General features: G+C 38.5%; 1 protein-coding gene and 1 non-coding gene across 3 annotated transcripts; both read left to right on the top strand.

The window, feature by feature from the left end:
• The first annotated feature begins 1,321 nt into the window (after positions 1-1,321).
• LOC141908224 (dual specificity protein phosphatase 10-like) lies at positions 1,322-8,512 on the top strand. Of its 2 annotated transcripts, none has more exons than XM_074798160.1 (4): positions 1,322-2,337; positions 4,639-4,800; positions 5,525-5,710; positions 7,848-8,512. In XM_074798160.1, the coding sequence occupies exons 1-4, from the start codon at positions 1,719-1,721 to the stop codon at positions 8,111-8,113; spliced, it is 1,233 nt and encodes a 410-aa protein (XP_074654261.1). In that variant the 5' UTR covers positions 1,322-1,718; the 3' UTR covers positions 8,114-8,512. The 2 variants fall into 2 exon arrangements, with proteins under 2 accessions (XP_074654261.1, XP_074654270.1); XM_074798169.1 differs by lacking the exon at positions 1,322-2,337 and adding an exon at positions 4,165-4,375.
• A 3,611-nt stretch (positions 8,513-12,123) lies between these two features.
• Trnai-uau (transfer RNA isoleucine (anticodon UAU)) lies at positions 12,124-12,215 on the top strand. Its single transcript is given in 2 exon segments — positions 12,124-12,161; positions 12,180-12,215. It is a non-coding gene; the product is annotated as a tRNA-Ile (tRNA).
• The last annotated feature ends 3,501 nt before the right edge of the window (positions 12,216-15,716 follow it).

Below are 15,716 nucleotides of genomic sequence, written 5' to 3'. Positions count from 1 at the left end.
CCCAAATGACTCACAACAACTGCTATTGTTCTTGTGACATCTATTGTAGTCGCGTGGCCGAATCGATGTGTCACCGATCTAGAGATGATGATCGAGCACCCAAACCATTAAATAAAGCCCCGGTAAAAATGATCGTCAGCTTGGTGCAGAAATAACGGTCTGAAAACTTCAGCAAGTGTACCTGAAGTAACTATAATCTAGTGTATAGTACCTGGTGACGATTCGTCGAGCGTGCGCGTGCATGTGTATGCGCTTTCATAGCAACACGTGTAAAATCTACGTTTACGTCGTTATGACTCATCCATTTTGCATTTTGTTCAAAAGTTTACGTTATTTCTTTGTACGGGCTCAAAAAAAGAAGCGAACATATCACGTTTGATACATAAACCAGGGGTAGATCTAGGGGTCTGATTCAGAGAGGGTGCATCGCCGAAATGCGGCATATCATAATAATCAAAAGGGCACACCGAAAAGAAATATTATCGTAAACATTTACTCATTTTTTTGGAAATAAAGAGAACAAGCTTATGAATTTAAACTTTTTTTTAAAGTATTGATTTGATGTTTTTCATTTTCCCGTATAATTTCAGGGCAACTTGACACTTTTAGGAAACAGCACCTCCTGGCACCCTCGCTAGGATCCGCCCTGCGTAAATGCAATGCCGGATTGAAAATGCAATTGTATGTTCGAAAACGAATTAACTGGAACGAAAGCCACTTCAGGCGAATTAACAGACTTCCGGAAAAAGTCTTTAGACCCGTAACACACGTCACATTTTGATGTGCGTATTTCCCACTGCGATATTAATAAACTGTATGGCCATTGATGATGATGGGGAATAAATACTTCTTATTCATCATTCTCCCGCTTCCATGATACATCTTCCGTATTGAGTAACATGAGGAGCGGATTGGAACGAACCGACGTGGCTGTGGTTGACGTGTTCTAGGACATGATTCTTTCAAACGTTTTCCGTATAAACCATGACGAATAAGAGAAGGGAAATTGACCGATACATTTCGAAATATTTCCCCTGTTCGACGATCATTCGACTCATTGTAGAACCATTGATTATTCATAATCGGAATAATCAAATTCAAATAAAAAGAAGAAGAAATTACAAGCAAATAACCGATAACGATCCTAATATCGTGTGTATGAGGTTTATGAATTAATTTTCGTACAGGTTCTTTTAGAATTGGGTGCGTTCGTAAATTCGCCGTTTTATTGCCTTTGTGTGCGCGTTAGGGAGAGAAAGAGGTATGAGTAATAACTAGCAACAGGTTGGCTCTCGGCAATTGACGAGCACTAGCGAGAACCCGACGAGATTCCGAACGCTCACGAAGTGGATGACTCACCGTAGCAATAACAATCAAACTGCAAATCGGAAGCGTTGAATGGAGTTCGTTGATGATGTCATGTCAGAGTAGTCAGAGAGTTTAGTAAAAGCACAAAGCAGCGAGAATGATGTGGGATACAATGCTCTATCGCTCGTAGGGTACACTTCGCTCTCTTCTTGTATAGTCATCTTAATGTTATCATTAATGTTAGTAAGTTGTATCCCCCGGTCTGATATAGTAGACTGTACTAGATCGGAGTTATCAGCTGATAAGTTAAGGTAGCGACGGTTTCTGTTGTATTCAGGACAGTTTGGCGACGCGGCTCGGGTTGAATAATCCTGTGGAAGTATATATAGTTTTACTGTGACCATAGATCAATGACGGGTTACAGTTCGGTTGAAGTTTTGCCGTGTGTGAGTTTGCAGGACCGGAGAGTTAGTTTGAAACTGGATTTAAAACTGGATAGCGGGAACAGGATGTCCAGCAGCGCGACTTCGCCGTGCGGTCGCACGACGACTCCTGGATCTTTAAGTTTGGCAGCACCGCGACGCCCGACGTTGGGCTCGCCACCGCCGTCGAAAAAGCTGAAACTAAACGACAATCACCACGGATTTAGCAACAATTTTACACTGAATATCACGGCGGTGAAAACGGTTTCTCCGAACGAACTGGCGAGTAGGATGACCAGAAATAAACCCCCGGTAATCGTGGACTGTCGTTCGTTTATGTCTTACAACATGGGACATATTCAGGGCGCGTTGAACATAAACTGTACCGACAGGCACAACAAGAAAAGACTGCAGCAGGGGAAATGCGGTATCGCCGAGTTGCTTAACTCGAAAGATACGAGGGAACTTTTGAGGAAACGTCACACGAGGGACATCGTCGTATATGACGAGTGTTCTTCCGAATTATCAGGAATTCATCCATCCGATCCCATGCATTTTGCATTATCTTCAATACTCAGGGAAAACAGAGACATCGCTTTTTTGAAGGGTAAGCATACACGGTATCATTTGATTTATATATGTTTTTTATCTTCCTTATTTTCCTTTTCGTGATGTTGATGATGTTCAGTAGAATTTGTATCTATCTAACAGAATTATCTTCATATTCTTGCCCGAATAATACAGAATCACCTATTGGGCTATATATGTTACTTCATTGCTGTGCACATTTCATGACGCGCTTATCTCATCCCAATGGCTCATCAATTAAGTCGCTTTGTGCTGGCGCATAAATCCGTTTGTACATGCAATACATCTTCGGAATCTGGGCAAGAATAGCGTAGCGTCGTGGATTAAATCCACATTAACTTTATGGCATTAGTTCATTTGTTGTTGAGAAAATGGCCCCCAGAAGAGCTATATCAATATACACTATATAGGAACGATATATATATATATATATATATATATATATATATATATATATATATATATATATATATATATATATATATATATATATATATATATATATATATATATATATATATATATATATATATTTAGTTATAATATATTCGCTGCAGTACTGGTTATATTATATGGATCAGATATAGCGGATTCTAAAATCAATTGCACATGACAAACAGACAGTACTGAGTAACGTTATATTCAGTTTGTCATGGTCACGCGGTCTATCACTTATAGTTTGATGATTAATTCACGTGGTATTCGTGTGATTAGTTATACCACTCGCCTCATCATTTTTAGAGCAAGATCTGACCTCGATTTTACGAGATTAGTATACCGCTCTCACTTGTAGGTTCTCACGTTTATCGATATGTTTACATTGTCTGATATCTACCGCGTTCGGAAATTTCTATGACATTGGCCGCTATGACGCACAGCTCACTAGTACTTACGTCAGCGGCCCGTTTAGTAAATCCCAAGGTTTGTTTAGGCTGCACAGTGCAACAATTTAATTTCATGTTGCTAAAACAAGATCGATTTCTCGGTATCAATGCAGCCTACGATGTCTGGTATTTTATTTTTACCGTCGATTTCTTAGTCACAATTTGGTCTGTCCCGATTTCAACGAACTGCGTGCGTAGCGCGGCGTGGTAGAGTAGTTAAACAAACCCGATTTACGTCATTTTACTATATGTTTATGTCGGCGCTGTTGCCGTATCGACAAAGTAAATAATAGCATGTTCGAGATTGAGAAAAAATGCAGCTGTTATTTTGATGTTACGAATGGTTAATAACGTTAAACTATCTGCGTAATGAATTTCTACGTAGTACCGCGAAGTTGCCCGACGCGATCAAGAATCAAACTGTACCTCGTGCCCTGGCGCGAATGACTCACGTTGCGCTTGAATTTGTGAGCATCCGCCTTTTCAAAAGATTATCAAAATTTTGGTTGCACCGTTCAATATGAGTATGAGTCATTTATTGTACCTCATAACGTTTCACGGCTTTATTTCTCGACGATCGCATCTTTAGAAATTGTAAACGTCTTTCTTTATTGAAGTAACCACGAAACCTTTGACGTCGCTCCACCCTTACATGAATTGCCGAATTGTTCGCGGCCATCAATCTGCCCTTGCTCGTACAAACAATGATCGGTGTCTAGTTGACAATGAGGTGCTCAGCTGATCTCTGAATCATCATCGCATAAACTACACGGCACTCAGAAAGCCGCTAACACTCGACTTCGAAGTTTTTGAAAATATTTCAAGCCTTCGGTTTCATAGTAAAATTCGAACACGTGCCAACTGTAGAGGGTTCCGCGTCGCGGCCATTGTTCGGGCGGCGCGAAAACGTAGCGCCACCTAAGTTGAGTCGTATCGCGCGGGCATGAGTCATCGACAAGCGATGTATCAACCTAAAACAAAGATGGCTCAACACTTTGCCATATACCCCTAGTAATCAGTGAGTCAGATTGGGAACACCGCTGATTAACCAACTGGTAACACACCTAGTGTGCGTTGGTCCACCAGTCAGTCAACATCAACACGACTAATTATATACTATGGGATACAGGCTTTCATCAATGTCGTCTTTGGATATAGGTGGATTAGTTTTAGGTACACGCGTTACGTATTCATGACTCCATTCATTTATACGCGATTTCTTTTTTTTTAAATTTTCGATTTTTTATTCCTTTTCATCGAGGTACATTTTTCGCATTAACTTTCCGCCTTACAGGTAATCGAATGAGCCTTTATCGCGAGCACGCGTGAACGAACGAACGAAAAGTCCTTGGCCGCGATACTTAGTTAGCTTTTGCTCTGGAATGCGCTTAAACGATGTTCCCACTTAAAATTGCATCTAATTTCGTATTTTACAGGTGGAATCACCGATTTTCGCAAACAGTACCAAGGACTGTGCGAAAACTCAGTAAAGTCGCCACGTCAGAATTGCTCGACACTTTACAGTCCGACTAGTTCAGCTAACGAACCGGACATAGAAACTGCCAAAGCGTCACCAGTATTGCCTTTTCTATATTTAGGTGAGTTACCCCGTAATATCATTATTCAACTTTCTCAGTATTTTCACTGCCGGCGTGGTTTGTTGTTTTCATGTGGCAAATCGCTTTTCGTCAGGAATTCCACCAGTTGCTCACGCATAAGCGTGCACTCCCATCACCTTTTCCTGCGCGGATATTGACAACCGAATCACGCGCCATCGACTTCCGGCCGCATGAGTTTGGACTAAAGATCATCCACTTGATTAATAAACGCGGTAATCTTGCCTTGGCCACTCGGTAAAACGAGAAGAGTGATTTGTAATGGCAATAATTGCGTTTATTTGTCGCGGGAGGTCTAACAATGCGCCGTACGGAGAAAGATATCTAAAAACATCGGCGCATTGATGTTGATTGCCCCGCACTCCCAGCGGAAACATCCGTTCGATTATTATTTTAAGTGCTGCCTTATTGAAATTCTGCCATAATTGGCATGGAATTTTGGAAAGAGTTGAATCATAATTTTTTGAACGATTAAGAAACAGTGAAATCGAAATGATTAGACTATACGAGGGGAGTAGTTTAACCATAATTTGATAATAAATATGCCAGATTACGCATAAAACGAACTGCGCTGATTTTGGTTGTACAACCCGGCTATAGTTCTGGTAATTCAACAACGCATTTATATAAAAGTATAGATATATATATGAAAGTATACAAGGGTGATTAAACATTTAAAACCTTGTTTTTTTGTTTCTCGGTGCAGGAAATGAGCGAGATGCCGCCAACAAAAATCTCCTCGACGACCTGAAAATAACATACGTTCTGAATGTGACGTCGCACATTCCTGGACACTTCGAAAATCAGGGAATCACGTACAAACGTTTGCCGGCAACGGATTCCGGACAACAAAACCTCAAACAGTACTTCGAAGAAGCGTTCTCGTTTATCGGTAAGTACGTCGTATACAACAGCGGCCGTTTCGGTGACGTAAAATCGTTTTGAAAATTTCCGGCTGCTGCAATAAAGAGGAAGTTTCGGTAGAAATTCCCACGAGTTCAATTCGTTTATTTAGTGTGACTCAGTTACTAAACTCTAAATACTGGTATTGATTCGCAAAACAAACCTACCACATGAAATGCATGAGTATATATGTGTTTATATTTGTATTTACAAGCGGGAATTATTCATCATATTTTTCCCATCCCGTTCGCTATTATGATCGTTTTGGTCGATTGTATCTCAGTCAATGAACTGTCGGTGAATGAACTTGGAATCTTTTTATCCTTGGAAATCACGTTTAGTTTGAAACGGTTAAGTGAAACTAATTATTTGCTAACTACTTTCATACACCCCGACATAAGCGATATCATAGCAGTATTTTAACTAGGGAAGTAGTTGTTTAAACCTTTCGGTTCAAATACCTCCGAAAAGTGCAACGGTTTTCGGCTGCTTTGTCCGCATCGCAACATTTGCAACATGAGTCACCTCATTGTTCAATATGTTGTGGACATTAGTTTTTATTTGAGTAGAAAGTCGCCTCTGTTATTCATCGTTTCCGACTGAAAAGAGAAAAAAAACCGTTACCGCCGTGTTTTCAAAATAGCGCGGTTCAAACGGGGCGACGTGAACCGCGCCTCGCCGGAGGACGAGGAGGTTTTTAGATCGACAGGCAAGTGACACGCTCCTCCTCGCTGCCCCTCTGACTCACACGCACACCCATCGACGATTATATTGGAGAACGATTATAATTCTTACTGAAACTTTTTAATGTGTGCATTGTAAACTTGTCGTAGACAATGGAGACAGATGGGACCAATGGTCTCCCAGTCTTTGTCATCCCTCATTTATGACTCACCTTTAGAGATACTAATAGCGTCCATTGTGAGTCTATTGTTAATTGACGGCTTCATCATTAGTCATTTTCGCACCCTAGTTAGCAGGTGTCCGACCTACTATTGTTTTTGGGTTGATTGAATAACTAGCTTTTAATTAAATCAATGAGCGTCGATTATTGAATTCGTAGTTGACGTAAGTCGTCTATTTGCCGTGTCCGGTGTGAAGCGCCTCAAAGTTTTTTACCCGCTTATTGATTTTTGTTTACCTTACATTGGTAATTATTTTCGGGAAAGCTATCGCGCTCGCAGAAGCGAATACGAGGTTAGTTTCATCGTAAAACAAATCATCAAATAATCACTTGAATAAAAAAGTTCGTAAGCGTTCTTCAAGAGAGATCCTGTTTGTGCTTCGAGTGCCGGGGTATCAATCTTGAATGTTTCAAATTGGCTGGATTGTCATCAGAATGTTTGACTTCACCTCTGTCTGATGTGATAAACTCGGCATCGGTGATGAGTCAGTCATCACCCCGGTATCATATTCAATAATGAGAGGACTTCAGTAACATAATTACAAAAGAAATAGAACAATAGTCGAAAGCTATTGTTCGGCGCATTGTTACCTGCTCCGTAACGTCATCGCTGCAAGCGATTTGTCTTCACAGAGCGTTCGTAGGAATGACTCACGAAACTAGCGTCTATATCACAATGGATGCGCGTATCCTCCTAAAGAGAGACCACGCACTTTATGAGCCATTCAGCTCTGGCGAACCCAAAGGCGCGACGGCGCTTAAAGAATGAGAGAGACAATTCGCGACAATAAAGCGATTTATCGTTTGGCGTAATTTGCGTGTTTTGACTTACCGTAATTAATGATCGTTATGCGAATCGGGAAAACTTTGTTAAGTGTTCAACTAACTTCGATCAGTTGACGATTTTTTTAGGGATACTTCGGACGGTGGCCCGAGGTAACCTGATGTCGTAGGAGAACTATAGATACAGGCATACAATCAATCGATTAGTTGGGTTTTGTTTAGAAATATTTAATTGTTATTGATCATAGAATGACAGAGGTATTAATCATAAGCTTCTAAATATCTTTGATTTTTTCGTTGAGAAAATAACTCGAAAGTGAAAATTTCGACAAAAAACTGAAGAACATTTTTCTTTCGTGTAAAAATGATTCATCCTGCATTTTCTATTCGAATCTATCTTAATGTTTTATTAATAAGATGACTTTTTTGTATTCTTCAGACGAAGCTCGGGACAACGGTGTCAACATTCTAATACATTGTCACGCGGGAGTGTCGAGGTCGGCCACCATCACCATCGCCTACATTATGAAACACACTCTCATGTCGATGATCGACACGTATCGGTACGTGAAAAACAAACGGGCAATCATATCACCGAACTTCAACTTCATGGGACAACTGCTTGAGTTCGAACAAGCGCTTAATTCAGGGAAAACGCCGCGAGTATTAGAACCGAGACTGAACGGAATCGAATCGAACGTATGAAAGAAAACAACTACACTCCCGGAGCAGACGAACATTTCATTTTGCGTGGTGTTCAAAGAGCGAAAAATCATCATCGGGAACATTCCATCCATAAAAAAACTGTAAAAACTGTCTCTCGCTTTCCCTCGTATGCGCGACGTTACCGCGCGCGTACGTCAGGAATCGGTAGCTGCAGCAGCCACGATCAAAATGTTGCGATCTATTTACGAAAAATGACGAACTCAGGGACAATTGAATTGAGTGAATTGAAGAAAAACAAAAGAATTGACTGTCGAATTAAGTATGAATGATAGACGAGGGCACGTAATCTCTCCACTTATACAATACACAATCACGCCTATATGCTCCATCATTATATAGTATATATGGACAGTCGGCAATTTTTTTGTAACTATATATATATATATATATATATATATATATCTAAATATGTACCACCAAAACGCGTAATCGCTTATATATAACTTATGCTATTCGATAGATTATGAATCATCTTCCATAATAACGCGCCTTTGATCTATACGATCAACACGGTATACACACACAGTTCGATCTGTCACACCTACTTTGTATTTTATATCCGTGTTATATGAACACACAGCAGCCAAGTGCATTTATACAGTACATATTTATGTTTAATGATGTAACAAAAACCACCTTTTCCCGGGGCGTCGAGTGCATGCAGGTCTAAGTTTTCTGTATCAACACCTTATCGTGGGAATAAAAACCGAAAAGCCCTGGCGTATATTTTGTATGCGCAGAAAAATGTTATCAATGCCAACATGCCTATTATATACATACCTCGGTAAAATGTCGGCCGCGCGATAGAGGGAACAATTCTTTTTAAAATATCGATTTGTAATTTCGGTAATTTTGTATTTTTATAAACGGTCGTCGTAGAACATCGCAGGAAGAGAACATATCATTATCGTAAAGAATCAATACATATAAAATCAAAGCGATCTATTTATGAAACATGAAGCGTTTTACTACTATAAGCCATTGAGCGTGTATTATGAAACACGCCTTCAATCGAATTGAATTGAAGATTAGCGATTAGTATTTTTTATATATATGTCATCGATAACTTATATGAACCGACCAACATTCCACCAGCTGTGTGCAGTGTTTTGATAAAAATGGATCGCATATGTGCGAGCGCGATTTTGTAAACCACCAACGCCATCAATGTTCCGATCCAAAAAAGTTGTGAGTTAAAATTTTCTTCTATACCAACTGATTGCGACCTTGAACTCGCACCTAGAAAGGGACACGGCACTAATGTCGAAACTCAATCTCAAAATGTATATTTCAGTTGAAATGTGGTGCTGATGCGTTCTTTGACTGGCAAAATAGCCTAGAAACATATTAAGCTATTTATATTATCCATTGTTCTAAGACATGATGTATGATATACATGTTTATGTTTATATTAATCCATATTTAAGAGTATTATATCAGGGACTTCTTCGTATAAGTTTGACGAATGCATTTTTGTACTCTTTGCATGGAAAATTGTGAGAAAAACAATAGTAGATAATCTACACAAAAAATGACAAGAACATCTGCTTCGGTGTGTGACGAATGGCGTCGAAAGAAAGATCAAAAACGTCCATTTCGTCGCGTTCTACCGATATATTTCGTCGCAGTATTAGCACCCGAATGCCTTAAACTATGCAAATACTGCTGCAAGTTTAGAAAAACTCGAGAGAGAGAGAGCCGAGTTCTTACGTACTCAAAGACGTTTTATGCATGTATCTTCTTCGTTTTCCTATAATGGACATTTATTTAGTAATTTTTGCTGTGGGGTTTGAATGGCTATAATTCATTTTTTTTTCTTATTTCCTAACGTAAGATATATCTTATTATCATTATATATCAGTATATTGTCTGTTCCAATTGACGAATGCGACATTCGGCTTCGGCGTCGAAATTGTGTAAGAAAAAAATAGCCGTCTTAGCTTAGACGTAACGAAATTAAAAAACAGACTCATAAATAATTTCTTCGTATTACTTCTTTTGTATATAAATTGATTAAAATCATATTCACACGATTTGTATTAGTGTATGTATGAGAATCGTTGGGTTCTGTTTTAGTTTAAACTTCGTGTAATTATGTAGAAATTCAACACATGTAATCGTATCTATATTATTGTCTTCTTTTATCGGGAGGGATAAAAACATCTATACACTTGCGTGTGTGTACACAAAAAAGTCATTATTTGTCTTAACTGTATTTGGTGTTCTTTTCTTCAGTGGTTAGTTATATCTTCGATGGTGCTCCCCGTGTATATCAAACCATTTAAAAGCATGGATTCATTGTTCCATGAATATAAGCCTTCTGTGTTGTACAAGTCTGTATAGCTTTCACGGTATAATCAAAACACTATCACCTTGTAAAGTAGATACTCGATTTCTTTTTCTTGAATTTCGATTCGAAGTTACGATTTGTACGAAAGCCTCAAAACTTATAAGGCAGCAATGATAGTTCTATAGTATATGCACACTTCTGTCAAATTTATATCGCAAAATTTGAAAACTATGGATCCAGTTCTTTAGTCGTGAGTTAGAGTTGATTCTGAGTTAAGATTAGTTCATTTTCAATGTTTAAACTCGAATTCTAATTCAGAACTGCGTAGAACTGGATCTAGGGGTTTTAATGTATGTAGTGTATAAGGTCCATTTTCATTAATCCGACGAGAAATTCATTTTCATCAATTACGAACGCTTGAATGTGTCTTATCAAAAAAGATGTTACACAATGTATATAAGTGTATATGGTAATCCAATGCTGCATATATTATATATATAAATGAAAGAAAATGCGCGGTGTAATTAAGATATCTTGTACAAATTGATAAAAGTTGTGTAAAGGATTTTTGTACACCGGTTCGACTTTGTTGACATATTGAATATTTAATGATATAATAAAAAATCTAGTCATTTGCTATAAAATGCGCGAGTTTTTCAATCTCTGTTGCTTGTTCTATTAACTGAACAGAAAATATCATGGATATTCACAAGATTTACAGAGCCACGACCACTGCAAGAGGTAGAGACGGTTCTGAGTGGCGTAATGATTCGAATAAAATTGTCAAACCACTGACGAAAATGAAAGACGAAAGTAAAGAAGAAAAGGAAATTCAATCCAATCAGTGGCGGATCCAGAAATTTGAGCAGAGTGGGGAAAGCGCAGTTCTAAATGTGATATATGTATTTTAATGAAAAATACATTCATAATTTGTGCATTACCTGCAGCAATTTTTGGCAGACGATACTCCCATAAAATCCCCTTGGGTCTGCCCCTACAAATAGAATATCAGGATATCCAACAAATCCAATCAACAGGATGGATTAAACCGTTTATGAAAGAGATAGTTTATTAAAAAGATGAAATTTAATTTTGTTTTTCGCTTTTAAAAATGATAATAAGTCTTATTTCTATACCGCCTTTACACATGAGTTTGGAAGTGGTTTACAATAATATCACTTGAAGTACCGTTTTATTCTAAAACACTGATTACAAAATGATCCAAAACATTAGTAGATCTTTTGAAGCTTTCGTGGATCCTTCGTTTACCGACCTCTCTACCTAAATGCGTAATAATCTAGTAAATTCAAGTGTATGGGGTTTGTGATCTATCTACCGAACTCTCTACATAAATGCGTAATAATTTAGTAAATTCAATTGCATGGGGTTTGTGATTTCATCTTAATCATAGAGATAAATTTAGCTTCAAACTGCTACAAAGCAGCCAAATAAAGCAGTCAAACTGCTGCAAAGCAGCAAAGTTTGTGAACATGGAAAATATCTCCATGGCCGTAGCCTCGAAATTGGCCCCTGGAACCGTTAGAATGCGATAACTTAACTCAATATGATAATATCAATTCGAGGACCGATTTTCAATACGAATAAATATTCGTTGACGCTTGACTTTGCGTTTGACACTCACGCGATCGATAACGATGCTAGCATTTATGTAGTTGTGACTCAACGCGGTTTAACAAGCGCCCCAGTGGCACAATCGGTTAGCGCGCCGTACTTATAGACAGTCCAGGCTGAGCTATGCGGAGGTTGAGAGTTCGAGCCTCTCCTGGGGCACTGATTTTTGCCTGAATTTTGTTCACAATTTAAGAAGCTTCAAAATTTGGGAGGGGTATTGTGACTCCTTTGAAAATCTCCTTACCTAGCCTTGCATTATCTGAACAGCTTCACAGAAAATACCTACATTTTCAAACCCGTCGAAGCTTCTGCCAGTACGTAGATTTATATATATTGCGTTTGAATTGATAATCATCATTTCGAGAATGAAATATCATATCATATCATGCGCGCGCGAATGGCTCCTCTGCATTCTCGTCTTTGATCTTTTGGCGCCAGTATTTTAGTCATACAAAGTGAAGGACATGATAATCAGCCGCAAAAGCGGATTATAAACTGACGACTTGATGTTCGGTACATACTGAATCATACTCAAAGCCCGATCCCTGAAGTGAATTCAGTTGAAATTATCAATTGCTTTTAAACGATAGAAAATCATGAAAAAGTATCCCAACTTGGAGAGTATATTTCTAATGAGATTCGTGTACATATCGAATTATAGCCAGACAAGAGAGAAATGTTATCAACGAAAAAATTATCGAATGACACGATATGAATAAAACCACAGGAATTCTGAAAAAGACGGAAAAAAATGCACGTTTGTTTTCCCACGAAGACCAATAGGTAATCACCCACGCGATACCTATAGTCCAGGATGCGGCATCAAGTAGATATCGAAGTGAAAAAAGTAAAAACGTTCACGTTTGTTTTAAACTTTATAGATTGTTTCACTGACTGTTATGATAACGCACAGATCGAAAAGGATGCTTCCGTTTTCTAAAATTTTCAAAAATCATCGATCAACACGTTGCTGAAAGAAAGCGTATCGGAAAAAGGAAAATGACGCAACCCAAATCAACAACTGACTATCTTCGATTCGACTTTCAGGCATTCCATGACGTCTAAATGACGATTTTTGCCTTCTAACGCCGAGTCGTGGGGCTCTTGATAATGCGGAATTATACATTGGTTTTGAGATAAGGACCACGGAATGTCTTGAGAGAGCCAGTGAATCACAGCGATCTGGCGCCAACCTCGTGGCGATAGAGTCTGTTAACTCGGCTGGTTTTAACACCTTCGAGACAAGAGATATATCCGAAGATTTACCGAAGCGAGATTGAGCGAAATATTTGATGAAATGCACCGAACATTTTTGATGGTTGACTCGACATTCAACACGTTTTTACTCGTGTTAAACAAACAAGTGATTTATCAGTGTATCTAAAGTTTCTTCTTAATAACTTGGATGACGGATCTTAACAGCCACATTATCAGGGGGAAGGGCGAATTGAGCAAATCGTTTGCCTATACAACCGGACAAGATATCCCGAAAAAAACTATTTGAAAAATTTGTGAAAATGTGTACAACTATTGAACAGATTATCATAACAGTGACAAACTACTTCCCTGTGTCATATCTAGCACACTGCAGGCCTCACGGTCACATATTTCTTCAACCTCTTTAACTTAGGGGAGGGAGATCGGTCGGCCCGTCGTCCAACTTATCTCAAAAGGCTTTTAGGCAGGGACCGTCGGAAAATATATTTATATACATCAACGATTCATTCATCGGACGAGAGCCAGTATTTTTGCATCATAGAATGTTCAGCTTTGATGCGCATTTTTTACTGCAAAAATAAGACATCAAAATACATCGCTTTCAAATGATTTCATGTCGGCATAAAGGAAGTTAGAAACATTTCAGTTTCAACCATTGGTGCTCTTGTTTGCAGTAGATGGATCTGCCAAACACTGATTGGGGTTTTGCTCATCAGCCTTTTAAACTAACTGAATCAGATTTTGCAAAGAAAACTTAAGTTTTTTAAAAGTTCCTATCAATTTCTGGGGCCAGTTCTTGGAATATCATTCCAGATGACATGCGTCTGATCTTTATGAGAATATGATTAAAAGTTCGCGCATTTCGTGCGTGTAAAAATCTCACGGAGCCCTTTCGTAAGTTGAGGCATTGTTTCACGTTGCGCTGCGAGTTCTATAGCTGGAATTTAAAAATTTCCAACGGAAACTATGCAACAAAATCTCCCGACGACATAAAAACAATATCGGTCGTGGTGGGTCTTCTCTGTAAATTTCGCATGTATGATTTATGGGTATTGATATCTCTCTATAAAGCGTATCATCAATGTGCACATCGATTTGCGATTATGCAGGAGCATACGTTTCCAACGTATGTTGATACATGTACGACTAATTACTTGTATGCATGTATATATATATATATATATATATATATATATATATATATATATATATATATATATATATATATATATATATATATATATGTATAATTTGACGATGGTGACTCACTTTACGTCGATACTACGTGCGGTGACATGGATATATGGGGGTATTTAGTATACGTATATGATCCCACGCAGATTAAGTTTGCTATTCTCTTTATTTAGCGAAATTTTCTATCGTCAAAAAGCGTTCGGAAACGCCTGGAAATAGAATGAAATCATTCGCATGAGTTTTCGTAGATTTTCCATGTAAAAACTTGATGCAAGAATATAAGGCTTGGAAAATGAAATAGATGATGCGACGCAAAAGACCCAAGTATCAGGCCTACCTTGAATTTAGGCACATGTGATTCTGTAATCAAGTACACATCGATTGTGTATAGATTTTACGAGATTAAAAACTATTTTACGAATGCTTCCTTCAGTTTTAGAGATGGCTATCGAATTAATATTGCACTGGAAACGATTTTCAACTAGATAATTGACTTACTGATTTTGAAACATCTTTTTTCGGTCATTTGCGCGTAACATAAACAAATTGTTTCGGACTCAAAGTAGGCTTTTAAGAACTCAACGCTGCGAAACGTGGCAATTTTTCAAGTGCTATAGGCGTGAGTCACGACCAGGTACTGGTAACCTATTATTAGGATGCGCGGGAACTCAGAGAATGCATTAACTTCACCGAGACCGCGTTCGATATGACTAATAAATCCACAGTTTCTAGTATACAAATTATCAGTAATCATCGTTGAAATACCGCGATTTCATAAGAAAACCTGTCGCTCCATCGGTATTGATTGGGCGTCGTTGCGATAGGTGCCCGCATTGTCTTTATGTCATAGCACCATCAATATTTCTTCAGGTACCAAACGACGACTCAATATACCGTGGAACCTCGTCAATGCGTACGAATCTTGTGGGCAAAAGTGAAATTGTCTCGTATCAAACGGGTTTCATATTATCCAAATCTGGATTGATGGATATCTTAGCCGGGACACGCTGGGAATCATCGTGATAAACGGTTTTGGTCTTTAACAGAATCGTATTAACGAGGTTCAACTATATGACATTATTCCTATGTCCGTTTCTGTCGGAGCATAGCAATAAACGTAACATTTTTCGATGAATAATTCAGCAAAATGTTTTCCACGGCGGAATTTAATTCGCAGAGATATATTTTGCAATATTCATCATTTCTAAGAAGAATGATGAATATTCGGAATTGTTTATTCCACTTACG

Source organism: Tubulanus polymorphus, chromosome 1, assembly GCF_964204645.1.
Source record: "Tubulanus polymorphus chromosome 1, tnTubPoly1.2, whole genome shotgun sequence".
Classification (NCBI taxonomy): Eukaryota; Metazoa; Nemertea; class Palaeonemertea; order Tubulaniformes; family Tubulanidae; genus Tubulanus; species Tubulanus polymorphus.
Note: the sequence above shows the minus strand (reverse complement) of the source record. Positions and strands in the feature narration are given on the sequence as shown.